This window comes from Aspergillus nomiae, assembly GCF_001204775.2.
Source record: "Aspergillus nomiae NRRL 13137 chromosome Unknown contig00195, whole genome shotgun sequence".
NCBI classification, from domain to species: Eukaryota; Fungi; Ascomycota; class Eurotiomycetes; order Eurotiales; family Aspergillaceae; genus Aspergillus; species Aspergillus nomiae.
The window spans coordinates 20,304-45,602 of NW_015378250.1; the positions used below are offsets into that span (position 1 = coordinate 20,304).

Sequence of the window (25,299 nt, forward strand, 5' to 3'; positions counted from 1 at the left end):
CAAGAAAAAAAAGTCCGTCCTTCTCGAGACGTTGAATAGCATTTCCCTTGCACCACATACCTACCATATATTTCCTGCTTTGTCAGATTCACAATGGCAAAGGCACGTACGAAGAAGCGCACTCATGTCCGTGCCCAAAATGCCTCAGCCGCTGCTGCCAAAGGCAGCAGCTCGAACATGAGCAAAACTCCGAAGTCGATGGTTATCCGTATTGGCGGGTCTCAAGTCGGTGCGAGTGTCAGTCAATTAGTGAAGGATGTTCGTTTGATGATGGAGCCCGACACTGCTGTGCGACTGAAGGTATGATACTGTGAAATCCCAATGCGCCTCTGAAAAAGAAACTAACGCTGATATCATCTAGGAACGCAAATCAAACAGACTGAGGGATTACACCGTCATGGCGGGTCCTCTCGGTGTCACGCATCTTATGCTTTTCTCCAAGTCCGCTACCGGCAACACTAACATGCGCCTGGCGCTGACGCCGCGCGGCCCAACCCTCCACTTCAAAGTCGAGAACTACTCTCTGTGCCGAGACGTCGAGAGAGCATTGAAGCGTCCGCGAGGCGGCGGCCAGGACCACAAGACACCGCCCTTGCTGGTGATGAACAACTTCAACTCCCCGAATGCAAGCGAGGACGGCAAAGTCCCAAAGCGCCTCGAGACTCTCACAACCACTATCTTCCAATCACTTTTCCCGCCGATCAACCCCCAAGCTACCCCTCTCTCCTCTATCCGCCGTGTGATGCTCCTCAACCGAGAACTCAGATCCGATGGCCAAGAAGATGACTCTTACGTCTTGAATTTGCGACACTACGCCATTACCACCCGGAAGACCGGCGTTTCAAAACGCATTCGCCGTCTGGATCCCAAGGAAGTCCGTAATAGGGAGAAGCGGGGCGTTGCTGTTCCCAATCTAGGAAAGTTGGAAGATGCTGCGGATTATCTGTTGGATCCGTCGGCTGGGGGCTATACCTCCGCTAGTGAAACCGAACTAGACACCGATAATGAGGTTGAGATCGCCGAGAGCACAACGAAGAAGGTTCTGAACAAGAGGGAGCTGCAACGCATGAAGGCTGGGGAGAAGGAGAAGGCTGAGAAGAAATTGAAGGCCGCGCCGGAGGTGGAGAAGCGCGCGGTCAAGCTGGTCGAGTTGGGCCCCCGCTTGAAGCTCCGACTGATCAAGGTTGAGGAGGGTCTCTGCGAAGGCAAGGTCATGTGGCACGACTACATCCATAAGTCCGAGGAGGATATGAAGAAGCTGGACAAGAACTGGGACAAGAGAAAGAAGGAGAAGGAAGAGCGGAAGAGGCAGCAGAAGGAGAACATCGAGAAGAAGAAGGCAGAGAAGGCCAAGGCCGGGCTGAAGGCAAGGAAGTTGAAGATGATGACGACGAGGAGATGGAGGTGGATGATGACGAGGATGACTGGCTCAGCGATGACTTCGATGAAGAGGGTGCGGAGCAAGAAGGGGAGGATGAGGACGAATCCATGGAGGAATAGAGCGAGCGTCACTCTCGGTTTCTTAAATTCTTTCACGAAAAGCGACTTCTCGCGCTATATCATGTCCCCAGGCACGAGAACCTATATGGAGACCCCAGACACCGCCTTCGCTGCTGTCTTCCGGTGTCGTTCATGCACGGCAACCACATCCACTTGGCTGGAGTAACGACAGATAGAGTCGCCCTGGCTTTCGGCATTGCTACAAAAGACTCCAAGCATCTTGAAAAGGAATCTCACGGAGACTGGGGTCGGAGGGTGTTATAAATAGACTATCATTTAGGTGACCAGATTATACCCTTTGTTGAATAGCAATAAAAAGTAATTGGCATTTCAATCGACAACACAATAGTAGTTAGTAAAGCAATCTATACATCACGATCATAACCTCATTTTCTCGACCAGTCATGCCTCATTTCTTCAACTTCTCCTCCACAATCCTGGACACCATCTTCTCCAAAATCGCAAAATCGCCGCCCCCAACCCCGGCAAAGTAACTCTGCACACTCTTCTCCACATACTTCCCAACAATATCAATCTCCACATTCACATCCTCCCCGACCTTCTTCGAAGCCGTCACGATCTTCTCCTGCGTATACGCAATAAGCATAATCTCAAAATACCCCTCCTCGCCATCGACCACCTTGGTCACCGTCAAACTGGCCCCATCCAGCGTAACATAGCCCTTCTCGACAATATACCGCAAGACGCCCCGGTCACGCGGCTGCAGCCGCAACACCAGCGCGTTGCTATCGGGCGTGACAGAGAGAATGGTCGCGATGGTATCGACGTGGCCCTGGACGAAATGGCGCCCATGCGGGTTTCGCTGAGGACCGCGCGCTCGAGGTTCACCCGGGAGTTGGTGCTCAGGGAGCCTAGGTTCGTGCGACGCAGGGTTTCGGGGGCCACGCCGACCTTGAACCAGGTTTTGTCGAAGGCGGTTACTGTTAGACAGGTTCCTGTTTTTTCGTTTGGTTAGTGGTGACTCAGTGGGGGGTGGGATGTCCGATGCGGGGGTGAGTGGTCAATGGGGGTAAGTGGGATCTGTGTGTATATGTGCAGGACAGCGTACCGTTTACTGCGATGCTGTCGCCGAGATGGGCGTCGGTGAGGATCTCTTCGCAGTTGGTGATGGTCAAGGACGTACCCCCGCCCCCGCTTGCGGAGGTGTCGAGGGGCTCGAGGGACGAGACCGCTGGGAGATGTCAGTTGCCAGAGGACGGTGGGTTGATTGTAGGGGTGTGCTCACTCCCGATTGTTTCGACAAGACCGGTAAACATGGTGTGATGTGTGTAGTAAGGTGTAGCTGTCAATGCACTCCGCGGCAGTGGAAGCGGAAGAGAGCGGGAGATCAGAGCTATACGTAGGTTAAACAAATGTTGTAGCCCGCCCCGCCGCACCGGAGTGACCAATTACCTAAGGGAAGGAGCCTAGAATTACATTCAAATTAGAATGAGTGTTGATGTCCTTCCAGTCTCCTTCTACTCTAGAACAACCAAAAAAATATGCCGAAAACAAGTCGAATAGCACTCACGTTTCGCCCGCTCGGCGCTAAAGGCGGAAATGCATGCTTAATCGACCTCGGCTTTTGGCGTCCAAGTTAAGCTATCGGCGAAGTACCCGAATGAAATGACAGGAACATAAATCAATCTATCGCGCTCCGGTCGCGGCCCTGGAGAGTACATGATATACATGCGTGACGACCCCAACTGTACATGACTTGGATCTGATTCATTTATTTTTCTTCTTGCAATCCACATGTACCGCGTCAATTGAACGACAATGAGCGTCACGTTGAAATTGCACCAGACTGTTCTCGCCCGCCGGTCAGCTCTCCGCTGGTCGAGCTCTGTTCTCCGCCGCAGCGCAGCTCCATGGCGTACATACTCCAGTACCCCGGCAGACGACACGCTGCCCTTGAAGGGCGTTCGCGTGCTTGATATGACAAGGGTTCTGGCTGGTGTGCGTATTTCTGATCCTGGTTCTCTATATTATTTCTATATTATTGTTGGGGCACTGGTGCTGACCATGATATAGCCATACTGTACGCAGATCCTTGGAGATTTAGGGTATGTGTGTTATTGTTACCGGTGTTGACTTCAGTTCAGGTGGGTAATGGCTGACTGGACGCCCCGGAATAGAGCAGATGTTATTAAGATTGAACACCCGGTGCGGGGCGATGATACTCGCGCCTGGGGTCCGCCATACGCCAAATATCAGGATGAGTCGCGACAAGGCCCCGGCGAAAGCGCATATTATCTAGGTGTAAGGTCCATCGCCCGTCTCCAGATCCTGTACTCTGTTGACATGGACCGGAGAACAGGTCAACCGCAACAAGAAGTCTTTGGGACTGTCGTTTCAACACAAGTCAGGCGTGGAGATCCTGCACCGTCTTGCGAAAGAATGCGACGTGCTCGTTGAGAACTACCTCCCCGGAAGTCTGAAGAAATATAACATGGACTACGAAACTCTGCGAGAGATTAACCCTAAGCTGATCTACGCGAGTATCACCGGATACGGGCAGACGGGGCCGTACAGTAACCGGGCTGGATACGATGTCATGGTCGAGGCGGAGATGGGCTTGATGCATATCACTGGGGCCAGGGATGGGGATCCGGTGAAGGTTGGCGTGGCGGTTACGGATCTGACGACTGGGTTGTACACATCTAACGCAATCATGGCGGCTCTGCTGGCTCGCATGAGGACGGGTAAGGGCCAACATATCGATGCTTGCCTGAGCGATTGTCAGGTCGCAACCCTGGCGAATATTGCTAGCTCGGCGTTGATCAGTGGGGAGAAGGATACTGGGAGATGGGGCACCGCGCATCGTGAGTACTGAAGTGTTGAGAGAAAGAGTTGCGGGTTCTGACGACTTTCAAAGCTTCCATTGTTCCTTACCGGAGTTATCAGACGCTGGATGGAGACATTCTCTTCGGGGGCGGGAACGACAGACTGTTCGGTGTGTTGTGCGACCGTCTAGGACATCCCGAGTGGAAGACCGATCCCCGGTTTGTAACCAACAGTGACCGTGTCAAGCACCGAGGGGAGATCGACGGCCTCATCGAAGAGAAGGTCAAACAAAAGACCACACAAGAATGGCTGGAGATCTTAGAAGGCAGCGGGATGCCATATGCCGCCGTCAACGATATTCAAGGGACCCTCAACCATTCTCACGGTACGTTCCCATCCACATGATACATTGTCACAGCTGTTACTAAGATCAATGGTGCAGTCCAAGCGCGTGGGATGGTTACCGAAGTCGATCATCCAGCATGCGGTCCCATCAAGCTAGTCAACACCCCGATTAAGTATTCCCATGCCACTCCTGGCGTGCGGACGCCGCCCCCAACCCTTGGCCAACACACGGATGAGATTCTCGGGGAGATTCTCGAATATGGTAAGGATGATATTGCTCGGTTGAAGCAAGATGGTGTAGTGTCATAAAGAGGCGACTGGTTGGCCATCGGCTAGACGTTAAGAGCCGTGATATGCATCGAACACGCGAGTAGCATGTGCAAGGGCTTCACTGCAGCGGTGAGGCCTGCAGAGCTCTGGCACCCGTAGCACCTTTTGTACATAGAGATCGCAACGAGTGAATGAAACGGCCTGCCTGAAAGCATGCTCGACACGCATTCTTGAAGGGATGAACCTCGCTTTCCAGGCGGGGGGTCGCGTCACGTGACGGTATATAAGTTTCAATCTTTGGGTCCGTCGCAACGCGAATTCTGCGCCGGTCAGGATAATCGATACTCATAATTCGTGTGGTTAGACCCATTCACCCCGAAAGTCCACGGTGTAATTGTGTCCCACTGGCCAGGGCAGGGGGGCTAATGTCACAGCAACATGGGGTTCTTCCCACGCCGGCGTCTATAGAGCCAGCGCCACCAGCCCACGGAACCTCCTCGGGCTGGCAGACATCGGCTCCCACCCTCGAGCGGGTCTCGCCTTCCCTGTCGCCCTCATTGAAACCTAGCCGCCCACCGAGCGCAATCTCGAGTAAAGTACATATCCCGAAGTTGTCCCCCGCGACCACAGAACTCGTGGCTCGGGTCACTGGCCATCGGAAAGGGGAGACGCAGAGGAATGGGACTAAGTTCGTGACGTGGAACCCTCCATCCCTCCATCCAGGCTGGAGTCATCCACGCATCCAACCATCAGGCACCATGAAGGCCTCTTCTACTATCATAGAGCTACCAACCGCTCCGTTCGTGTACTCGAGTCATATGACAACCCCTGCGGTTGCTCAACAGGCTCCTGTTACTGCTCCTCCCACTACATCTCCATCTACACATACATATACACCTCCACTTCCCCAGGGTAGCCATGACAAGCCAACAAGGCTTGTCAACATAGCACCCAAACCCGCCGGGCCGCCTTCAATAGGGGTACCAGCACCACCGCAAGATTCACTGCCACCACCACTGCCTTCACACCCCCAGCCTATAGCCCCGGCGGCTAAAGATTCACCCCCATCCGCTAAGCGCAAGAGAGCAGCCGTTGGCCCACGCCAACGAAGGAGTACCACCAATGGCACCAAGCGCAAGAAGCGCCGGCGTGGTAACGACAGTGATGGAGAAGACATCATCCGAGCGGGAGACTCGAGCTCCGATGAATCTGACGTTGCGCCGACGGCGACACAAACTAAGTCTGGCCGGCAGGTCAATCGTCCTTCTTTATACGTACCTCCGTCCGCATCCCCGACGGTTGCCAAGGACAGCAGTAACTCGCTGGATACATCGGATAACACTCAACGGCAGGTCGCAGCCGCCCGGAAACGTAAGCGGGTGTATCGCAAGCCGAAGGACGGCATCATCAGTTGTATCCACTGTCAGAGGGGACATAGCCCGCAGAGCAACGCTATTGTCTTCTGCTATGAGTGCCACGGGCCCTGGCATCAGCTGTGCCATGATCCTCCTATTGAGCCGCAGGTGGTCACGGTCACCATGAAGCAAAGACCATGGGTCTGTCGGGAATGCAAGCCCGTGCCGATCACCATCATGCAACCGACGGTTGTCAGGAGCAATCCTAGCCTCACGGGCCCGTCGTTCGGCCCTCCCGTGCATGCACCACTAATACTGCCCAAGACGGAAGTAGGAGGGGAGGGCTTCTCGGCAGACGAGCGACGGGGCTTTCTATCCGGCTTGTCGCATGCGACTCTTGTCGAACTGCTAGTCACTTTATCAGACCAGCACCCGGCAGTACCCATGTTTCCTAAGAACCTAAAGACTCTGCAGTCGAAATTCTCGTTCAAGCCAAACACTTTGGCAGTGCCTACTCCATCCTCAACATCCTCGAATACCCCAACGATCACTAACTCGATAAACCACGCTCTAACTGATGGTGTAGACATGGCCCAGCACAAGTCAGGCGTCACTCCCGAGTTCCTGCCAACCCCCTCTTCAGCCCACCAAACACAGCACGACCTGTCCGAAGAGTCCGAGTATGAATTCTCAGAGCATCGCCTGTACCCGCGTGCCGGGAACGGATTCCGTCTGTCGACGAAAGCCGACGACGTGGATATCATGTGGGAAGACGTCTCATGTCGCACGTTCAGCTACGCATTACACGGGCCGGCACGGGCTCGAGCGCAGGCGAACGAAGTCGCGCCTATCTGGGGTTCGTGATTGTTTCTTGGGCTCTTTCGTCCATCTTACCTTCGGGTGTATAGTATCGTGATTGTGCTCCTAGTTCCGAGAGCAGGAGTTGGTTGGTCTGGGTTATCGTATCGGTTTTGGAGTCAGGTTATGAATTTTGCGAATCGTTTGACGGATTACCCCGGGGGTTTAGGTTGCATGCCATATTCCATTAGATTTATGATGACATTTATGGCCTAGTAGAAGTATGATAATAATACGAAGCATCACATTCTACACCTCTTTCACAATAAGTCAACACACCAAGCCAAGTCCAACTATAAACCCCACTACACACAAACACCAACAAGTAAACATGAACATAAACACCACCTACACAAACCCAAACGCACTCTCATCCCACAACCGTCCCCTCGTACGCACCAACTTCCCCCCAGAAACCACCGCCCTCGCCATGCGAGCCGGCGGATCCCAAACCACCTCAGCCACGCTCCTGCGCGGCCTCACAACCCCACCACCGGACTCATCCACATCAAAAAACAACAGTAAATCCGGCCTCCGAATACACAGCCCAGTAGTATCCTCGTCCAACCCCATGGCAGCCCTAGCGCGCGTCGAAACACACTCATACAATATCTCGGCGTCCTCCACCGTCCCGGCCTGGTACATACCAACCGCCAAACAGGCTAATCCGAGTGGATCGACAGATCCCCACGGTGTGAATGCGTTGCCGACGTTGTTCACCCCCAGGACGACGTCGAGACCATATCGTCTGATCAGCTCGGGGACTCGTAACGTGCCGCGGACTGTATCGCCGTGCTTTGAAGTACAACAAGAACCAGAAGAACAAGAACCAGAAATAGGGGAAGAAGGAGGAGAAACACAGCAAGAAGACGAGAGGGGAGGCGAAGCCATATACAAATCACTGGTGGGCAGACCCACAAGACTAACGGGTAAAGCATGGTCACCGGTCCCAATCTCCGTGGTTAGTCGTTCCCATTCATCGTCCCTGAACAGGGTGAATCGTGTGCAATGGCCTAACATGACCCTCTTGTTAGACCGGGATTTGGTCCACCCTACGTCCCGTAAACATTGCAGGACGAACCAGACCAAGGCGCCCTTGGTGGGATCGAGGTGGTAGTCGAGGTGGAAATCGACATGTTTGTGCGTTTGCCAGGCGGTGGTGATGGCCCATTTGATGCTTTGTTTGGCTGTCTCTAGATCGGCTTCTACGTAGGGCGTGACGCCGATGACATCCAGGTGGGCCCCGTGGTCTGTCAAGGCGCAGTGCATGAGGTCGCGGTTGGCTTGGGCGTGTGGGCCGGAGAAGAGCGGGTCTTGGGCGAATGCTACGAGCTGGATGTGGCAGTGGTTGCGCCAGGAGTGTTTGAGTTGGATGCCGGTGGTGAGGCACTTATGCTGGACGGTGGTGTCGATCTCGATGAAGGCGCGCAGGGCGGTTACGCCGTTGAGGAGGGATTCGGATAAGAGCCATTCGCCGCGGCGGTGGAGGTCGGGCTCGGTGAAGGTGGATTTGGCTTGGGTGGTTAGACTCAGGGCTTCTTGGAAGGAGCCTGTCTGGGGGTGGATGGTGGTGGAGTTGAGGATGTAGGCTTTGTCGAGGTGGATGTGGGGGTGGGTGAGGGCCGGCAGGGCCAGAGGAGGATAAGATGTGTTAGGGGAGGCGTTCGATTGAGAGTGGGGGACTATGGAGCTGAGGGAGTGTTCGCTAGAGACGGTGAGGTCGTATGTTGTTGGATTTGAACTGTGGGAGTATAGACGGACGTTGGAAATAGTTTGGATTTCGGGGGAGAGCTGCGGTGGCGACATCTTGCATGTAGTTTGGGGACGGTCGATCGAGATAGTAGGGCTCTACTCTACTTCTATAGAAACCAGTTTGCGATCAGATACATGACGGGCGCTGCGGGGAAGCAGGCAAACCCAATCATATGAATATGAATAATCGCATCCATTGCTAGTAGACTATGAATACATACGGCAAAGTATTCCGGCAGCGGAGGTCTCCGGCACTTGAGTTATCTGTTTCATGCTCCTTATCTTCTCCATACCTGTTTATCAAGGGCGCTATTCAAGCGCCAGCTCCATGATCTGCCAGCGTGGGGCACGCAACCAGTCGAAATCTTCATGTCGTTCCGGGCGTACACACAATCCGATCCGCCGGAAGACCGGCGTCGCATCCGTGGTGGTCCTCGGATCGCCCCTCAGAAGGAGCCCTGATCGATGGGTGATGGGGAGTAAGATGCTATCCTCGGGGAAGGTAGCATCAGAGTCCAGGTGGATCGCTGGATCCGCTGGATTTGTGTTTCTGGATTGTTCGTTCAACCGCCCTGCGTTCATGAGCACCCTTCCTTTGATGACGATTCGGCCCGACAACACTCGACCGTACTTGTTCACCGGATCCTCCAAGGTCGTTGATGCCTCTCGCACCTTGCATGGGTAAGTTCTTTGAGGTGGCCATGTCATTCTTGCCGACCAACTGGCATCGTCGTCTTCGAATTCAAAATCAATCGGACCGTCCCACGAGGCCCAAGACCAGGACGGCCCATCAATGCGTCCATCGGGGCCGATAGAGTTACCCACACGGTACCAGAGGAGGCCACGGTATATATCGCATCTCCATATTCCTCCGAGATAAGGTCCGAGATGATGGCCTGGGAAACCTTCTTCGAAGACGGCGGCCAACCCGGAGATAGCTGGAAGCTTGTCCTCTGCAGCGTACGTCAAGGTGCGTCTGGTATAGGTTTGCACCATCTGACGCCATTGACGTAAAGTCAGCTTCGAATTCGAGCATGGGTAGCCGGACATCAAGGGCTTGTCAAATTCTTCCCCGGAAAATCCAAAGGGCCTGTCGTTTCTCGCCCACATTTCCGCACACTTCCAGACCAAATGGTGTTGTCCACAGTACAGGCGTCGTCGGGAGAGCTGCTCCTCTTGGTAAATCCAACCCCGTGTTTGAGTGACGCCTTCGAGCTCGTAAACATCAGCGAGTCCCCCATCCTCCTCATGGACATACATTTGTCCCTCGACCCGGCATGCATAATCCACCAGATTAGTAGGTACGTACGCCGTAGTGCATTGTCCGATGCCATTTGCTGATGTAAAGGCGTTGATAGTGATATCGGCGTGTCGGTAAACATCGCCCATCTTTGCAGATTCCTTGGCCCAGTCGTGGTCATCATCCTGGAGGATACAAAGGGCGTCAATCCAGATATACTGGAGTCCAATTCCGATGGCGATTTCAAATGCTTCACGAAATGTGCGTGATAGCTCAGAAAGATTGATCTCCTTCTTTAGGAGTTCCAGGTTTTGTGTGGTGAGTCTTAAGGAGGTTGAAGAAGACCAGCGATGACTGAGAGCAGCGTAGCGGGCCTCTTCCCCGCTTGTAACAAGTAGCCTGGCTTTCAACGCTTCCTGGATTACCCGGAGTTGAATGACCCTGGTTGGGAGTACGCAACCAGTGCGTCTGCAGGACAAGTGTGATTGATCACATATCGAGATCCAATGCCTGGCAAAATCACTCGTACGCCCTTCAGAGCGAACCGTAGGTGGCAGAGGATTTTCTGCGCGTTGTGCAAAGGAGACTGAAAGCTTAGCAGGTTCGCAGCCTGGGGCTCCGAGCAAAAGCACCCATCTGCCAGCTTCCATACGGTGTGATACGTAGGTGATTGCGTCTAACTGGTCGAGGTCCCATCTCTTTTGCGCTGACTCGATTCTACTTTTCCATTCGGTGCTCGCCTTGTCGAAGCTCAGGTGATATTCTTGCCATCGAGGTATGTGCACTGTCCTCTCTCCACGGCTAAACATGGCAACGCATATCAAAGCGCATAGATGACAGCCTTCGTATGCCGACTTGAGGTGGCTATACATTGTACTGAGTCGACGTCGTTGGTGCCTCGGTAGCCAGCTGCCTTTCCCACGGTGCATTTGCTTCCAGAGAGATGCCCAGGGAAAGGCTTGGCATGTTGAGCAGAGTCGATCAATGTTTTGGGTTGCCCTCAGAGCAGGCGGCATGCTTTGGTTCCTTTCAGGCAGTGATATAGTCCATCTCTCGGCGTGTAGCCATGTGAACATCTGCTGGACAGGGTCAAGTGCTTCTGTGGACACTTGAAGCCGCAAGGGTCCTTCCTCCGGCTGCTCAGGAGAATCAAATGTTTCTTCGAGCATTCGAGACTGCAACGGCCCTTGCTCTGACTGCTCGGGAGGATCAAGTGTTCCTTGGAGCATTTGAGACTCTGAAGACCCTTGGTCTGCCTGGCAAAGGCTTTTGGGCATTCGAGGTTGCGAAGGTCCAGGATCCATCTTGTGGAATTGGTGGAGAAGAGGTATTGTGTTGGATGGAGTCAACTGGATTAGTCTAGACAGCTCCAAAGCACCGTGCGGTGTGAGTAAAAGATAACAGAGGGTGATAATCAATGAGTGTTAAGGATAGAGAGAGGATATCTGATGGTTCAGTAATGAATATGGTGGTGTGTGGGAGATTGTAAAGAGGTAAAGCAATCAATTGATGGGGGAAGTCCAATTCAGTGGCCGGGCGAGAGACACGCTGGAAGGAAGGTACGATCTTCGCCATGGTCAGCATTGGAAACTACAACTGGAAAGAACTCGCCCTCAAGAAGGAAAGAAGCAGTCCTCACATCATTTACGTACATCAGAACCTGCCCCTCCCAGGGACTTGCTTAGCGATCTGCAAGGAGAGTTTTTATAGGGTAGGTTTAGTTTTTTGTTGCTTTGTATTATATCAGAACATCTCTAAAATCTCAGTCTCGGAACAGAATGTACGGAGACAAGAGTCTTCGGCCATGTTGGCCTTGCAACTGGTTTTCGCTGAAGCGTCCCATGATGATATACATTATACTTCATATAGGTGGTGTTATTATTGCAGACGGTAATCTGGTTGACGTCTCTTAGGGTTCTGGTTCTGGAAACTTAGGTCATTATATCGTAGCCCTACTACTAGGACTAGATATGGTTATTCCGATGGAACCCTCACCTAACAAATTCACAGTCTTACTCGCTTTGATCACTTAGCTTATCTTCGTTATTCTATACTTTCTACTTTTATTCATCTACTTGATTATGTCCCCAGGAAGTCCGTCCAGCGAGCTCTCTACAATGGATAGTGTCTCTTTAATTGCCCCCAAATCTCTTAAACCACTCGCCACTGCCCAGAAGTTATTTTATACTTTAAAGAAGAGAATACTAGATACAAACGGACCTTCTTACTTTGAACTTGGGGGTATGTCCCCCAAAACGGGCCACTTAGTGGCAATAAGCCTATGTGAAGACGGAAATATGGAGAGGAGGAGTATAGCTATCTCATTTGACCCTATCGTTCAAATATTGTCGATAAACATGCCATCCGCCGCCCATGAAGCTGTGCACGACTGGGCTGGAGATGAAGTCAGAACCTGCAGCTTAGATAACAGCTTCTTTACTTCTACTGAGCTGCGGGATATTTAAGTTTACGGGTCCAGACGTACGAAAGTCGATACTCTCTATGACTGAGATATACTGATGACAGATATAGGTTATGATAACTTTCCAGTACCATGGAACAACATGTACAAAGAACCCGATACTGCGATTGTCTTAACAGGAGCACCTATGCCTATGAGTACAGTAGAAGTAGGCTATACTGAGTCATGGCCAAAACTCCTGTAAGACAAGGAACTGTGGATCAATTAGGGAGCACCCCATGTAAATGCGGTGCTTCTGGTTAAATGGAACATCCGAAAAAACAACCAGGTGGCTGGCTTTCTCGAACTACATCGTCCTGGGATACCCCCTGTCTGTCTAGTAAGTATTGGTTAATTATTATAAATCCTTCTGATAGCTTTATTGCTTAGAAAGCGGCTAATCAGTGGTCTCTATTCCAGACGATATTGGAGCCCCCGCTCAAACACTCACCTGGCAGCGCCAGGCCTTTGAACCAGTGGGTCAAGTGCCACCTGGAAGAAATCCTAATGACATCTTCCTAAGGGGTCTAGATAATCTCTGAGACAGAGCACGTAGCGCTATGGCTGGGGAGGGCTTATCACCAGCGACATGGCCCAATCGAATCATTATTATCGTTGAGCATTAGTATCAAATATAGGATTTAGTTGTTTTGAAAGAGTTGTGAGGCTATTTGCAATTGCGAGGATAATGTGGCACATCATCAATCCTCCAGCTTCAGTATTTCCCTATATCTCTCACCCAAACAAGGAGCAAGCAATGTTTTTTCAAACGCGTCCAACTTCCCCAAGACCCTCCCGTTCTCAAAAGCCCTTGCAAAGTCTCCATAAAGAACTGTGTCGGAGCCCAAGCGATGCGACTGGGCCAGCCACGAAGCATCCGTAGTCACATCCCACAGAGCAGCCCCAGAAGTGAAGGGCAGGACACTCAATGCACGAACAATCGTACAATGCCCCACCTTCAGTACGGAGTACAGCCCTTCAATCAGTATAGAAACGATAACAGTTCTGCGAACACTCTCCGCAAGGATCCATTCCCGCCATGTAGGTGCGGGGCCTAGCTCGCTGGCACGAACTTGCAACCGCATGGTCCAGGCTCGCAGCGTATCCATATTCTGTTCCGCTAGAGAGCGCTGGCGGATGTCGCCGTCGAAAAGCTGGATGATGTGGAATATCAGTAGGGCCTGTACTGCCGCGAGAAACTCTTCGAGGGTGTTTTCTGGGTGATGCTGGTTCAACAGATTGGCCGTTTTGGCTTCCAGGATACGGAATATCGTGTCTTCTGTTTCTGGTGTTCTGTTATAATAGGACACGGACACGGTGAAGGCATCTTGGATTGCTTCGGGGAGGTATACGTCGTATAAGCGATGGTGGATGAATGGAGCTTTCCGGGAGCGAGCAAACATCCGCGGATAGCTCTTGATGCTTTGTAGAAGCTGCTTCGTGGACCATTTGTCGATAGCTGAGGTCTCTGGGAAATAGCCAGCTGGGAGCAATGTTGGGACAGCGAGTAAAGGAGGGCTAGATGTAAGCCACGAGGCCATCAAGTCCGTATCAGTGAATAGAGTGAAGTCATCTGACAGAAAGACTGCAGGAATATCATCCACTAAGGGTGGTGATGATGACGACGGTAGAAGTCTGGGAGACTGCCGTCTTTGCTGTTCTCTGATGTAGATGCATTCCAGCCCTCGGGCGAGACACCGTGAGCACTGCGGAGTTTGGCGGTCGCAGCGCCGCTTCCCTACAGCGCATGCGATGCAGGACTTCTGCCGAGAACGATTAGAAGGTAATGTGCGGGGCATTTCTTCGAGTCTTGGGTAATTGTGAGGTTGACAGGAACGATGACGCATAAAATCGCGGTTGAGGACCAAACTCCGCAGCAAAGTCCGCTGCCCCCACCGCGAAGTCCGCAGGGCTGCCCATTGGTATTGGGTGCTTCAATCCGCAGGCTTATGGGATCATGGATTGTATTAGTCAAGTCCGCAGGCGACATGAGATTTTGTCGTGAAATATGGGATGTGGTGAACGTACATAAAAGGGCGTTGTTGCCCTGAGTCTGAAGGATCCTTGGTACATGCCAACAAGAAACATCTCTTCCACTACAATGGCCATCACTGAACTTATTTTCCCAGCGATCAAGACTGATCCAGACTCGCTCAGAGAAATCGAGCAAGACTGGCCCATAATCAGTAAAAGATTGACACACCCTAATCCTGGCTTGCTTAATGCCTATCGCGGCTTTCTCCTCACTGAAAACGGAGAAGATGTGAGAAATGCTCACAGAGAGTTTCTTCTATTCGGTGAGTGTGCTTGGCTTACCATCTGGAAAGGTTTTGGATTGATTTGGTTATAGAGTGGGTTAAAGCGGAATGCTTCCATGCCTTCATCAAGTCCGACCAATTCGGCAGCTTTGCTGCTTCAATCAAGCATCTGGTGAATGGGCCGCCGATGCTACAACTCTTTGAAACCAACATCAGCCCGAGAAAGGCAGCTTCCGCCTCCGTTGTTGAGATCATTCGCTTGAGTATCTCGACCCCTGAGAATGTCGAGATATCAACACAGGCATGGGAACGGATCTCTCGCTTTCTTAGTGGGAAGGCTTCCATCACGTACGGACCAAGTTCCAATCTTGAGAATGATGTCGTTGCCGGTATTATAGGATGGCATGACACAGAGGTAAGACCGAGCTATGTTTATTCCTTTGATCTACTGCACCAGAGAACTTTGCTTACATTGAACAGACTCGGTCTCAGGCAATCCAAGACTCCGAGTACACAGAAGCGCTCAACATACTACAGTCCCTGGGAGACGTCAATCATATTACCGTCGATATCGCTGCAATGGAACTACCACCGCTGTGAAGTACACTTGATGAAGTGGAACTAGTCTATACATCGGCAGCATCTTAATCATCTTCTATATATCATATCTTCACTCTTGTTTTGCTCATGTTTGGCAGTATCTACAATAATCTACAATCAAATACTATGCTTCTAGTGTGCGATATAATACTACAGTGTAATAGAGCCCTGTTTCTGGGACTCTGGAGTAGTATAGAACAATACTATATTCAAGTAATAGAAGTATCAGAGAGACAGTTGTCAAATAATAGATATCTATGAAATAACACATTATATATATAGTTATATACTTATTACACAGTTATAACTCCAAGTAATCTGATCAAAAATTAGATTAGAGCGAGTCAGACATATAAGCTAGAGCCTGGAAGCTCCTGTGCCCTGTCAGCAAGGGGAAGACATGGCGATATTTAGTACTACACAACATAGGTCTAGAGCCAATGAAGGAAGCGCAAGACTTAGTCTGAAACATTGGGAATAGTTATTGCAAATATAAGAGGTCGTAGGTCTAAATCTGAGGTCCTTGTGCACCGCAAATATGTGGTGGGTTTCACAGCATGCGCAGTGGGCCTTGCTATCACAGTATCACTTTGGAGCACTTGTATAGTAGTAACACGTAGTGCGACTTTGTAAGATATAGAGTAACAAATTGTCTATCCTAAAAGGTTAAAATAGTGGTCTAATGGGACTTGTACGCTGTGGACCATGGCAATGTCTGTGTGTCTGTTGACGTCAGATGATATAGATATATATAGACAGCAATTGTCTGATACCAACCTCGAGAAAGTCAAATTCTAGGTAGAAAACTCAATTAAAAGAATAGCCCAAATACCCACAACCCAAGCAATCCCTTTTCAAACCTCCTATCCCTTCTATCTATGGCAGTAAGCGTTGTTGCGATCCAACCTCGCGGTACCTGAATCTACCCCAAACGGTATAGCGCCATCCATCCAACACTTTATCGCCAGACACAAACAACCTAGGTCACTTCTTTATCAACAGACCCAAACCCACCACCACCAGGGCAAATAAAACACCAACAATGCCCCCCAAACCCCAATAAACATTTCAACAAACCAAACCCCATATACCCAAAATGCCCCCAACCAAACGCATCCTCACGACCGCCGCCCCGCGCACCACCCCATTGCAAACCCCGAAATGGCACTCCGCACTAACGCTCGACCTCGTCCTCAGCGTCCTACGTCGCACAATCCTGCACCCCTGGCCGGCCTGGATTCTGGTGCTCAGCCTGCGCGCCCAAGTTACACCGGCCACTGACCTGGCGTTTATTATCGCGACTGGGTATGCGGTTTTGCTGACGCTGGTTGCTATCGCGGGGGTGGTGAATGCGCGGGTTGCGTATGGGTTACCGAGGACGGTGGAGTTGAGTGAGGAGGTGGTTGTTATTACTGGGGGGGCGAGTGGGTTGGGTTGTTGATTGCGGAGATCTATGCGATGAGGGGCGTTGGTGTGGCGGTTTTGGATTTGAAGGATGAGAGGGAGGTCGAGCTCTGTGAGGGCGTGGAGTATTATACTTGTGATGTTGGGAGCAGGGAGGCGTTGGAGGTGTGCTTGTGAGGATTGAGAAGGAGGTTGGTTTCCCTTCTACTTTTTCTTCTTTTGTTTGGATTGCTTTGCTTTTGTCTACTTGGTTTATGTCTGGAGTAGAGGGTCAAGATGTTTATTGGATTTTTTGGTATTCGTTCCTATTTACAAAAATGCTGATTCCCCGACAGTTAGGTACCCCTACAGTTCTTATTAACTGTGCTGCGGCGCGCATCAACGGTCTGCCGCTTTTGTCGCTCTCCGCCGAGGCGTTCCAGAAAACCATCCAGACCAACTTGTTCGCGGTGTTCCATACCTGCCAGACGTTCCTGCCTCGCATGCTGGCTGCTCCGAGTGGCGGTACGATCGTGAATGTCAGTTCGGTCTTGGGCCAGTTGTGTCCGGCGGGCTTGGCGGATTACTCGACCAGCAAGGCCGGCCTGAGTGCACTCCATCGGACGTTAGAGGCGGAGCTTCGTGTGTCGGGAGATGATGAGAAGGTGAAAATGATCTTGGTTGAGCCGGGGCAAGTAGCGACACCATTATTTGCATCGGTCAAGACACCAAATAAGTTCATCGCCCCCGTTCTCGAACCGGTCCATGTTGCTCGGGAAATCGTTTCTGCAATAGAGGAAGGAAGAGGGGGTGTCATCCGACTGCCCGCGTACGCCACGATGGTGAACTGGTATGCGGTGTTGCCTGCAGGCTTACAGCGTCTTGCCCGGTTCTTGAGCGGAGTCGACCATGCGGTAGCGCCAACAACAACCCAGAAGTCGCATGATGAACCAAAAGCAGCCAAAACGGAATGAGGTAACGTGCCGCCGGGTTGAACGCAGACGTCCATGGAAATAAAAAGTCTGCACGATGTATATAAGTTGTCTTCCGAACCAATCCCACATATGACCGGATGTGGTATATCTCCATCCCCAGAGAAAGCGCGGTGCCTACTGCTCCGAGGTCAAGATCATCTTCTGGCGCTCGCTCTGTCTTGGTTTCAGTTTGTCCTTCCTGGTGTGCTTCCGGATGTTCTCTTGGCGTCTCTTGATCGCATTGAGCTCCTCTCTCTTGATCTCGCCGGCCTTCTTGATAGGCATTGGCACGTGACGCTGGCGCTTGATTCTTCTGATCTGGGGCATGTGTGAGTATCTTTGGATCAAAGCCTGATCATACTCTAGCTTGGCCCGTTGACGGGCGCTCTTGATACCGCTGCGATCGGAGGCATTGGCACGCCAGAGTCGAATATTGCCGTCATCCGACCCGGACAGAATGTATTTATTGTCGGGTGTGAACTTAACGGAGAAGACACTGTATCCTGTTAGCAACATTGTTTGCTTCGGTGTGAGCCACATATACATACCGTTGCATTCTCTTTGTGTGGTAAATATCGCGCGAGCGACCTTCGGTTCTGTTCCACACACGGATCGTCCTGTCGTATGAAGCCGTCACCAACTCTTCACCCGTCGGACTGAATTCAACATCCATGACCGCCGCCACGTGGTCCTTCAGCACGTTCAATGCGCGATCCATCTTCCTCATATCGAATATGTAGGCGTTGTGATCTTCGTTGGCAACCGCGAAGTTGAATGCTTCCATAGGGTTCCATGTGATGGCGTTCGACGCGAGTCGTAGGACAAGCTTGTGGAGCGGGGACGAAGTTCGGAGATCATACATGATGATAGAGCGATCGATACCGGTCGATGCCAAGATTGACGTCTCCGTCTGGTTGAAGGCAATTGATGTGATGGTGTCGATGCTGGTAGGCCAGTTGAGGGTCTGGGAGGCCGTAGATGAAGGCCGAGAGAGATCGTAGATTTGGATCTGAGACGATGACGATGCAGCAAAGGATGGGAGATGTCTATGGTGGGACAAACTGGTGAAAGCACCCTGGCCCAAATAAGTCGCGAGAGGTGGAGCATCGGACGTCGAGTTGTACGGATCAAACAGTTTGACGGTCTTGTCGGCCGCGCAAGAAAGCAACTTCCGATCCGGAGTCCAGCACACGTCCTTGACAATGTTCTCATGGGCTTGTGTGTTCCAGACCTCGCCCTGGGTCGTTAGATCCCAGACCTTGACCACTCCATCACCACTGCCACTGGCGAAACGTTCCAACGAGCCTGGATCTTTGGCCATCGAGTATACACCGTCCACGTGGCCATCACCAATCTGAGCCAAGAAAGGCGCGGCGAAAAGACGTTCTAGCTTGGTGGCATTGAGAGCTCGGGTATATTCTCGAGCCCGTTCGAATGGATGTTGCGCCGGGTCAAGGTTTCGGGGCTGTCGAACGACAGCTGATCCCGGAGCCTGCTGCGAGGCAGTGGAGCGAGAAAGAGCTTTGATTTTCTAGCAGTAGAATAAGTATTATTTTCGCCTGGAATATGTAGAAATTTGCACTTACCATGACGCTCTTACTGTGTTATACAAAAAACGGGGAAAAGAAGAAAATGTTTTGGCGGCGGACATAAAAAATCCAGATACTTTTTTTTGGCGGGTAATAGTGGTTCTGGTTGGTTCGCCAACCCGCGGGCGGTGAGGGGCGGCTGTAGCTTGGACGGTCTCCAACAGTGACGATACCTCTGGTGACTTATCCTCATCAGCAAGACATCTCACATCCCCTCCAGCTTGAACCCGTTATATCTCTCCCGCTTCCTCGGGTCTCTCGCGCCATTTAGCTATCTCTATAACCAAACTCAAACCTACCGTTGCTTTCCACATTAAAAGACGTTCAATCATGGCGCCCTCCTCGACAACCGCCCAGCGGATAGAGGAAGCTCGGGCTTTAGCGAAGAAGGACGCTTCCAAAGCCGAGACCATCTACAAGGACATCCTTTCTCAAGGACCAGGGTCGACGGAAGCTTCGTCGCGTGATTATGAAAGTGCTTTGGTCGGATTGGGAGAGCTTTATCGGGATGAGAAGAAGCCGAACGAGATCGCTGAGCTCATTAAAACTAGCCGCGACTCTTTCTCATCATTCGCCAAAGCTAAGACAGCAAAGCTTGGTAAGCTGGTTGGCAGCAACGCATCACTCACCGGTCCCAATGAACTGACCCCATACAGTCCGCCAGCTACTGGACCTGTTCAGTGAGATCCCTAATACACTCGATATTCAAACCGCCGTCATCAAATCCTGCATCGACTGGGCTATCGCAGAGCGGAGATCCTTCCTTCGACAGAACCTTCAGACCCGTCTTGTGGCCATTTACATGCAGAAGCAATCCTACTATGATGCCCTTAACCTGATCAACTCCCTCCTACGCGAGCTGAAGCGATTGGATGATAAACTTATGCTGGTCGAGGTGCAGCTGTTAGAGTCTCGGGTGTATCATGCTTTGGGCAACCAGTCCAAGGGCCGCGCTGCCTTGACAGCTTCTCGCACATCAGCCGCCTCCGTCTACACCCCTCCGAATCTGCAAGCCGGCTTGGATATGCAAAGTGGTATGCTCCACGCGGAGGACAAGGACTTTACCACTGCCTTCTCGTATTTCATCGAAGCTTTGGAGGGATACAGCTCGCTCGACGAAAGCGACAAAGCCACAGCCGCTCTCCAATACATGTTGCTTTGTAAGATTATGCTGAACCTGGGTGATGATGTGACGCATTTGCTCGGGTCCAAGCAGGCCCAGAAGTATGCTAGCCCGCGTCTCGAGGCCATGAAGGCAGTGGCCCGCGCTCACGCCAACCGATCCCTTGAAGAATATGAAAAGGCTCTCTCGGACTACCGCTTCGAGCTGGGCAGCGATGTATTTATTCGGAATCACCTCCGCCGACTGTATGATGCCATGTTGGAGCAGAATCTGATTAAGGTCATTGAGCCCTTCAGCCGGGTTGAGCTGGACCATATCGCCAAGATGGTAGGGCTCGACACCCCGCAGGTGGAGCGGAAGCTCTCGCAGATGATCCTGGATAAGGTAATCATCGGTGTGTTAGATCAGGGCTCTGGGTGCTTGATTGTATTCGACGAGACGGAGCGCGATCAGGCATATGACGCTGCTCTGGAGACTATCGAGAAGTTGAGCAACGTGGTGGAAGAGTTGTACACTAATCAGGCATCCCAGCTGGAGTAAACGCTCCCGCTGGTTTTTGAGTTATGTTTGGGAAATGATATAGCATTACAGACATAAAGCCGGTGCAGGATAGACGGCGGAGTCACGAATACACGTAAATTTCCCTTATGATGAAGATCAGATCGTAGTTTAGTAGTGAAGACATGCCAATGATGTTGATGCTTTTGGTGTTCCGGGGCATCGCCTAAACGGGTAAAGCGCGATCGCGGCAAAAGAATCGCGACTTTCAGAACCCCAAGAGACATCTTCAGTACCATCGGAGAGTTCTCTGTTGCATCGTCCCAGAACTCCTTCAAACCCGACTAGGACCCTTGTGGATTCGCTTTGCTCTGCTTAGCTAGCCACTAGTCATGAATGCTCCAATGCCGCCCACGTACGGGCGTGGGTTCCCGCAGGCCGCCCAACGGTCTCCTGCCACGCCTCGTCGCGGACCCCAAGGACCAGGTAGTCTCCACCCCTTGATCTCGTATAACTACCGCTCCTAATATCGTCTCACACAGCTGGCCCAGCAATGGCCGTACCCATGCCACAGCACCCCGTTCCCGCTCAGTACATCCCCGCCCAGCGCAACATGCCACACCCCAATGATGCTGCTCTTCGCCGGACCCGCAAGCCCACCGACAAGAACATCCCCGACGGCATCGAAGATGTGGTGATCGGGGAAGGCGTACAGCAGTACAAGGACCTGCGCGATTTAGAGAAGAGACTGGACGCCGCCATCGTCCGAAAGAGGCTGGACATTCAGGATTCGATCAGCAAGACCGTCAAAAAGTACCGGACGATGCGCATTTGGATTACGAACACAGTCGAGAACCAACCGTGGCAAGGTGCGGCTGGCCAGAACGGGTCAGCGACTAACCCCGGCTCGGGGCGTTACAAGGTGCGCATCGAGGGACGACTGCTGGATGATGATACCGATCCTACGGCCCCCGAGGATAGCGACAACGAGGGCAACGAGACGCAGGCGAATGGAGACGCCATGGATCACGACGGGAAGGAGACCAAGAAGAACGCCCCGAAGCGGTCAAAGCAGCGCTTTTCGCACTTTTTCAAAACGGTCACGGTCGACTTCGACAAATCTTCAACCGCAAACCCGGAGGAGATTAAGACTGTTAACTGGACTAAGCCCCAGCTTCCGGCTAATACTGTAACGCTGCCCCCGACTGCCGATTTTGACTCTCTGCAGTTCTCTCGAGCTTCCCAGGAGAACTTGAATGTTACCGTGAGCCTTGTTAGAGATGAGACTCCCGAGCGGTATAAGCTGAGCAAGGAGCTGGCGGAGGTGCTCGATGTCGAGGAGGAAACGCGCAGTGGAATCGTGCTTGGGATTTGGGATTATATTCGTGCGATGGGTCTACAGGAAGACGAGGAGAAGCGTTTGGTCCGTTGTGATCATCGTTTGCGATCTGTATGTTTCAACTTTTCCTTATCGAATGGGATGATACTAACGTCTACAGATCTTCGGCCGAGACCAGATGTTCTTCCCACAGATCCCAGAGAGCATCGGCCCTCACACCAGTCCCCTTGACCCGATCAAGCTTCCATACACCATCCGTGTCGATGAAGATTTCCACAAAGACCCCAGCCCCACCGTCTACGACATCCAAGTGGCCGTGGAAGACCCACTGCGCGCTAAGATGCTCGCTCTGACCCAGAACCCACAGTACACCGCCGGGCTGCGACAGATTTCCACTCTGGACGACCAGGTGTCTCTCATCGTCCAAGCACTGACACACTCGCGTGCCAAGCACTCCTTCTACACGGCGCTGAGCAAAGACCCCGCCACGTTCCTTCGCCGCTGGGTCAACTCGCAGCGCAGGGACCTCGAGACCATCCTGGGCGAGGCGACGCGCGGTGGCGGCGAAGATGCCACTGGGCCCGAGTTCCGCCGCGGAGGCGCCGATGGCGCTTGGGACTCGCCGGTGGCCCGCGAAGCGGTGCGGTACATGCTCGCGAAGCCGGAGGCCATGCTGCGGTGATTGTGTACTGGTCGTGTTTATTTAGCTATCTTCGGATTTTGGCTGGGGCGCTCATGCGGTGTTTGGTTGGGAGTGTTATGTATCCACTAGTTTAAGTATGTGTCGATGTGAATTCAATGAATTTACTATATTCTTCGATATAGCGACCTGCATTTAATGAACCATGATGTTTAATCAGCAACTTGAAAAAGTAACATCATAATGTAAGAAGATGCAAATAAACAATCTCCAAGCCCCAGCCGAAACAGATGATGACAAAAGAACCATATACCAAGCACCGATGCAATGCACAATGTGCCAGCTCATCTACCGTCTACAGCATCCCACCATCTCAGGCCCTAACTCAACACTACCTCCTCCTCCTCACATCCCCGCCGCCAACATCAACATCCTTCGCAACGCCCTCCCCAAGGAACGGACTCCCCTCTTCCTCCTCAAGCGAAGCAGCAGCCTCAAGCACAACCTTCTCCACGACCTCCTCGACCGCCTCCTCCCTTTTACCCCCGTCCTTAACGGCACCCTCCTTCGGCCCCCGGAACCTCTTCAATACCGTCTCCACCATCTTCGAAAACCAATAATAGTTCAATGAATTCAACACCACATTCGCCGCAACATAGGTCCCGACAAGCCACGTTGGCACCCCGCCCGCCGTGAACCCGGCATACTTGAACACCTCCTCATTGGCCCTCCTGCAGACCTCGTCGACGCACTGCTCTGTAAGCTTGGCCCTGTGCCCGAAGACGGCGGTGTTGATGGCGCTGTCCAGGCCCACGGAAGACCCTGCCGCCACAAGGGGAGACAGAGACCAGGTCTGGGAGAGGGCGGCCCACATGTCCTTGTAGACGAGGATGGATTGCCAGGTTCCCCAGACGAGACGGCAGGAGAAGAAGACGGAGAGGAGGAGCATGCCGTTGTACCATTGGAGCTTGGAGCCGGTGAGGTTCAGTTTATCCAGGAACCAGTGGATGTTGAGGAATGGGGAGGAGAGTTCGTAGAGGATGAATGTTGGGGAGTAGAAGTTTACGAAGGGTCTCTGCGGGTTTCTTCTGTTAGGTTTTTTCTTTTTTTCTTCGCTTCTCTTTTCTTGATTTGTTTATGGAGGGGGGGGGAGAGTAGAAGGGAGGTTTCTTTGTTGTATCGGATATGAATAAAGAGGTGGATCACATACAAACCCGAAACTAAACACCCATAGCGCACTAATGGCATGGAACAACATGCCCACGCCAAACATCCTGATGTGCACCGTGCTGACGATAATGTCGTAGACGAAGTATCCCTCGGCCAGGGCCTCGAGGAGTCCACACATGCCCGTGTATCCGTAGATGCGCTCTCCGGTGTCCATGTTCTTGCGCTCTTTGTCCACGAACATGATCCACAAGGCGAGGGCGTTGATGAGCACGCTCTGGACGAGGGAGACGACGTGGACGTCCCAATTGAGCTTGGTACGTTTGTTCAGGTGTGGGTAGTGGCGGGGGAACAGGATGGGGGAGAGCCATGGCGAGAGGAAGGAGTGGATGAACTGGTAGCCGGCGAAGGCGATGATGACTTCATGGATGTGGTCTGAGAGGGCGGGAACGTTGAGATACAGGGCCCAGGGCTCGACACGGTCTCGGAGCCATGCTGGCGGAGGGGGGAAGGGGTCCAACATGCCGGCGTTGGCGGCGTGGCGGCGAGGGTGGTGAGAGCAGTTGGCGAGTAGGGTTATTATCGGTGCCTAGTTGGTGATGATGTAGTGGATATCGGACAGTTGGGGGAGCTTGATGGCTGCAGTATAACAGCCGAGAGCTGAAATACTGGATATAGTCGGGAAGGAAAGTCGACGTGAAATTAAGGGAACGGGTCAAACGGCGGTGTCTAGATGGACCCCAGGCCAGCCATGGTCTCGAGCTGAGGTGAGGAGAAGGTCATTCATGCATCTCAAACTAATGAAATGCCGCGGTTGCTCGCGTGCCTTGCGGATGCCTGATTCGTGGGGCCGCCAGTTGGGACGAATCCGTTGGGGAAGCTGACTCAGCGCCTGCTGATCGCCCCGGGTCCCGTGATTGGATCATTAGACGTGATCGACTGCGCTAGGCCGTTTCCAGAATGCACGCCTGAGCGGTCTAGATTCCACATCAATATAGGGCTATATGAGTGCTATCAGGGACCACACTCTTTTCTTTCATGCAGAAACACGCACATCACCCATTTCTGTAGGTCTGGAAACCATCTCAAGAGTCGTGACATCACCGCCCAAGCCTATCACATGGATATCAGCGTTGGAGACATGGTTAAGCATGAGGCAA

General features: G+C 52.3%; 12 protein-coding genes across 12 annotated transcripts; 6 read left to right on the plus strand and 6 right to left on the minus strand.

Annotated features, from left to right (window-relative positions):
* Window positions 1-93: 93 nt before the first annotated feature.
* ANOM_006121 (Brix domain-containing protein) lies at window positions 94-1,500 on the plus strand (the record flags this gene model as incomplete). The annotated part of the gene is made up of 3 exons (XM_015551378.1): window positions 94-300; window positions 362-1,374; window positions 1,434-1,500. The coding sequence occupies 3 exons, from the start codon at window positions 94-96 to the stop codon at window positions 1,498-1,500; spliced, it is 1,287 nt and encodes a 428-aa protein (XP_015405580.1).
* Window positions 1,501-1,909: 409 nt separating this feature from the next.
* On the minus strand, window positions 1,910-2,777 carry ANOM_006122 (riboflavin synthase; the record flags this gene model as incomplete). The annotated part of the gene is made up of 3 exons (XM_015551379.1): window positions 1,910-2,456; window positions 2,563-2,692; window positions 2,747-2,777. 3 exons carry the CDS (start codon window positions 2,775-2,777, stop codon window positions 1,910-1,912), a joined length of 708 nt encoding a protein of 235 aa, XP_015405577.1.
* Window positions 2,778-3,279: 502 nt separating this feature from the next.
* Window positions 3,280-7,121, plus strand: ANOM_006123 (uncharacterized protein; the record flags this gene model as incomplete). The annotated part of the gene is made up of 7 exons (XM_015551380.1): window positions 3,280-3,459; window positions 3,535-3,566; window positions 3,639-3,762; window positions 3,821-4,325; window positions 4,379-4,672; window positions 4,730-4,894; window positions 5,320-7,121. The coding sequence occupies 7 exons, from the start codon at window positions 3,280-3,282 to the stop codon at window positions 7,119-7,121; spliced, it is 3,102 nt and encodes a 1,033-aa protein (XP_015405578.1).
* Window positions 7,122-7,463: 342 nt separating this feature from the next.
* ANOM_006124 (putative zinc metallopeptidase) lies at window positions 7,464-8,921 on the minus strand (the record flags this gene model as incomplete). The annotated part of the gene is made up of 1 exon (XM_015551381.1): window positions 7,464-8,921. The coding sequence occupies one exon, from the start codon at window positions 8,919-8,921 to the stop codon at window positions 7,464-7,466; it is 1,458 nt and encodes a 485-aa protein (XP_015405583.1).
* A 255-nt stretch (window positions 8,922-9,176) lies between these two features.
* On the minus strand, window positions 9,177-11,411 carry ANOM_006125 (uncharacterized protein; the record flags this gene model as incomplete). The annotated part of the gene is made up of 1 exon (XM_015551382.1): window positions 9,177-11,411. The coding sequence occupies one exon, from the start codon at window positions 11,409-11,411 to the stop codon at window positions 9,177-9,179; it is 2,235 nt and encodes a 744-aa protein (XP_015405584.1).
* A 1,858-nt stretch (window positions 11,412-13,269) lies between these two features.
* Window positions 13,270-14,367, minus strand: ANOM_006126 (Zn(II)2Cys6 transcription factor domain-containing protein; the record flags this gene model as incomplete). The annotated part of the gene is made up of 1 exon (XM_015551383.1): window positions 13,270-14,367. One exon carries the CDS (start codon window positions 14,365-14,367, stop codon window positions 13,270-13,272), a length of 1,098 nt encoding a protein of 365 aa, XP_015405581.1.
* A 302-nt stretch (window positions 14,368-14,669) lies between these two features.
* ANOM_006127 (uncharacterized protein) lies at window positions 14,670-15,426 on the plus strand (the record flags this gene model as incomplete). Its single annotated transcript, XM_015551384.1, has 3 exons — window positions 14,670-14,865; window positions 14,919-15,241; window positions 15,307-15,426. The coding sequence occupies 3 exons, from the start codon at window positions 14,670-14,672 to the stop codon at window positions 15,424-15,426; spliced, it is 639 nt and encodes a 212-aa protein (XP_015405582.1).
* A 1,096-nt stretch (window positions 15,427-16,522) lies between these two features.
* Window positions 16,523-17,783, plus strand: ANOM_006128 (short-chain dehydrogenase/reductase family protein; the record flags this gene model as incomplete). The annotated part of the gene is made up of 3 exons (XM_015551385.1): window positions 16,523-16,825; window positions 16,876-16,995; window positions 17,166-17,783. The coding sequence occupies 3 exons, from the start codon at window positions 16,523-16,525 to the stop codon at window positions 17,781-17,783; spliced, it is 1,041 nt and encodes a 346-aa protein (XP_015405575.1).
* Window positions 17,784-17,918: 135 nt separating this feature from the next.
* On the minus strand, window positions 17,919-19,372 carry ANOM_006129 (rRNA-processing protein SOF1; the record flags this gene model as incomplete). Its single annotated transcript, XM_015551386.1, has 3 exons — window positions 17,919-18,279; window positions 18,332-19,314; window positions 19,370-19,372. 3 exons carry the CDS (start codon window positions 19,370-19,372, stop codon window positions 17,919-17,921), a joined length of 1,347 nt encoding a protein of 448 aa, XP_015405576.1.
* Window positions 19,373-19,702: 330 nt separating this feature from the next.
* On the plus strand, window positions 19,703-21,035 carry ANOM_006130 (proteasome regulatory particle lid subunit RPN6; the record flags this gene model as incomplete). Its single annotated transcript, XM_015551387.1, has 2 exons — window positions 19,703-19,970; window positions 20,029-21,035. 2 exons carry the CDS (start codon window positions 19,703-19,705, stop codon window positions 21,033-21,035), a joined length of 1,275 nt encoding a protein of 424 aa, XP_015405587.1.
* A 258-nt stretch (window positions 21,036-21,293) lies between these two features.
* ANOM_006131 (SWIB/MDM2 domain-containing protein) lies at window positions 21,294-23,157 on the plus strand. The gene is made up of 3 exons (XM_015551388.1): window positions 21,294-21,479; window positions 21,536-22,443; window positions 22,493-23,157. The coding sequence occupies exons 1-3, from the start codon at window positions 21,386-21,388 to the stop codon at window positions 23,012-23,014; spliced, it is 1,524 nt and encodes a 507-aa protein (XP_015405586.1). The 5' UTR covers window positions 21,294-21,385; the 3' UTR covers window positions 23,015-23,157.
* ANOM_006132 (TLC domain-containing protein) lies at window positions 23,141-24,804 on the minus strand. The gene is made up of 2 exons (XM_015551389.1): window positions 24,183-24,804; window positions 23,141-24,047 (listed from the first exon to the last, which is right to left on the minus strand). Exons 1-2 carry the CDS (start codon window positions 24,660-24,662, stop codon window positions 23,364-23,366), a joined length of 1,164 nt encoding a protein of 387 aa, XP_015405589.1. The 5' UTR covers window positions 24,663-24,804; the 3' UTR covers window positions 23,141-23,363.
* Window positions 24,805-25,299: the final 495 nt, after the last annotated feature.

Coding starts and splice junctions, on each gene's coding strand:
- ANOM_006131 (XM_015551388.1), top strand. CDS start 21,386: ATGAATGCTCCAATGCCGCCCACGTACGGGCGTGGGTTCCCGCAGGCC. Junction 21,480..21,535: donor TCGCGGACCCCAAGGACCAG/GTAGTCTCCACC, acceptor CGTCTCACACAG/CTGGCCCAGCAATGGCCGTA. Junction 22,444..22,492: donor GTGATCATCGTTTGCGATCT/GTATGTTTCAAC, acceptor TAACGTCTACAG/ATCTTCGGCCGAGACCAGAT.
- ANOM_006132 (XM_015551389.1), bottom strand. CDS start 24,662: ATGTTGGACCCCTTCCCCCCTCCGCCAGCATGGCTCCGAGACCGTGTC. Junction 24,048..24,182: donor GGGTGTTTAGTTTCGGGTTT/GTATGTGATCCA, acceptor AGAAACCCGCAG/AGACCCTTCGTAAACTTCTA.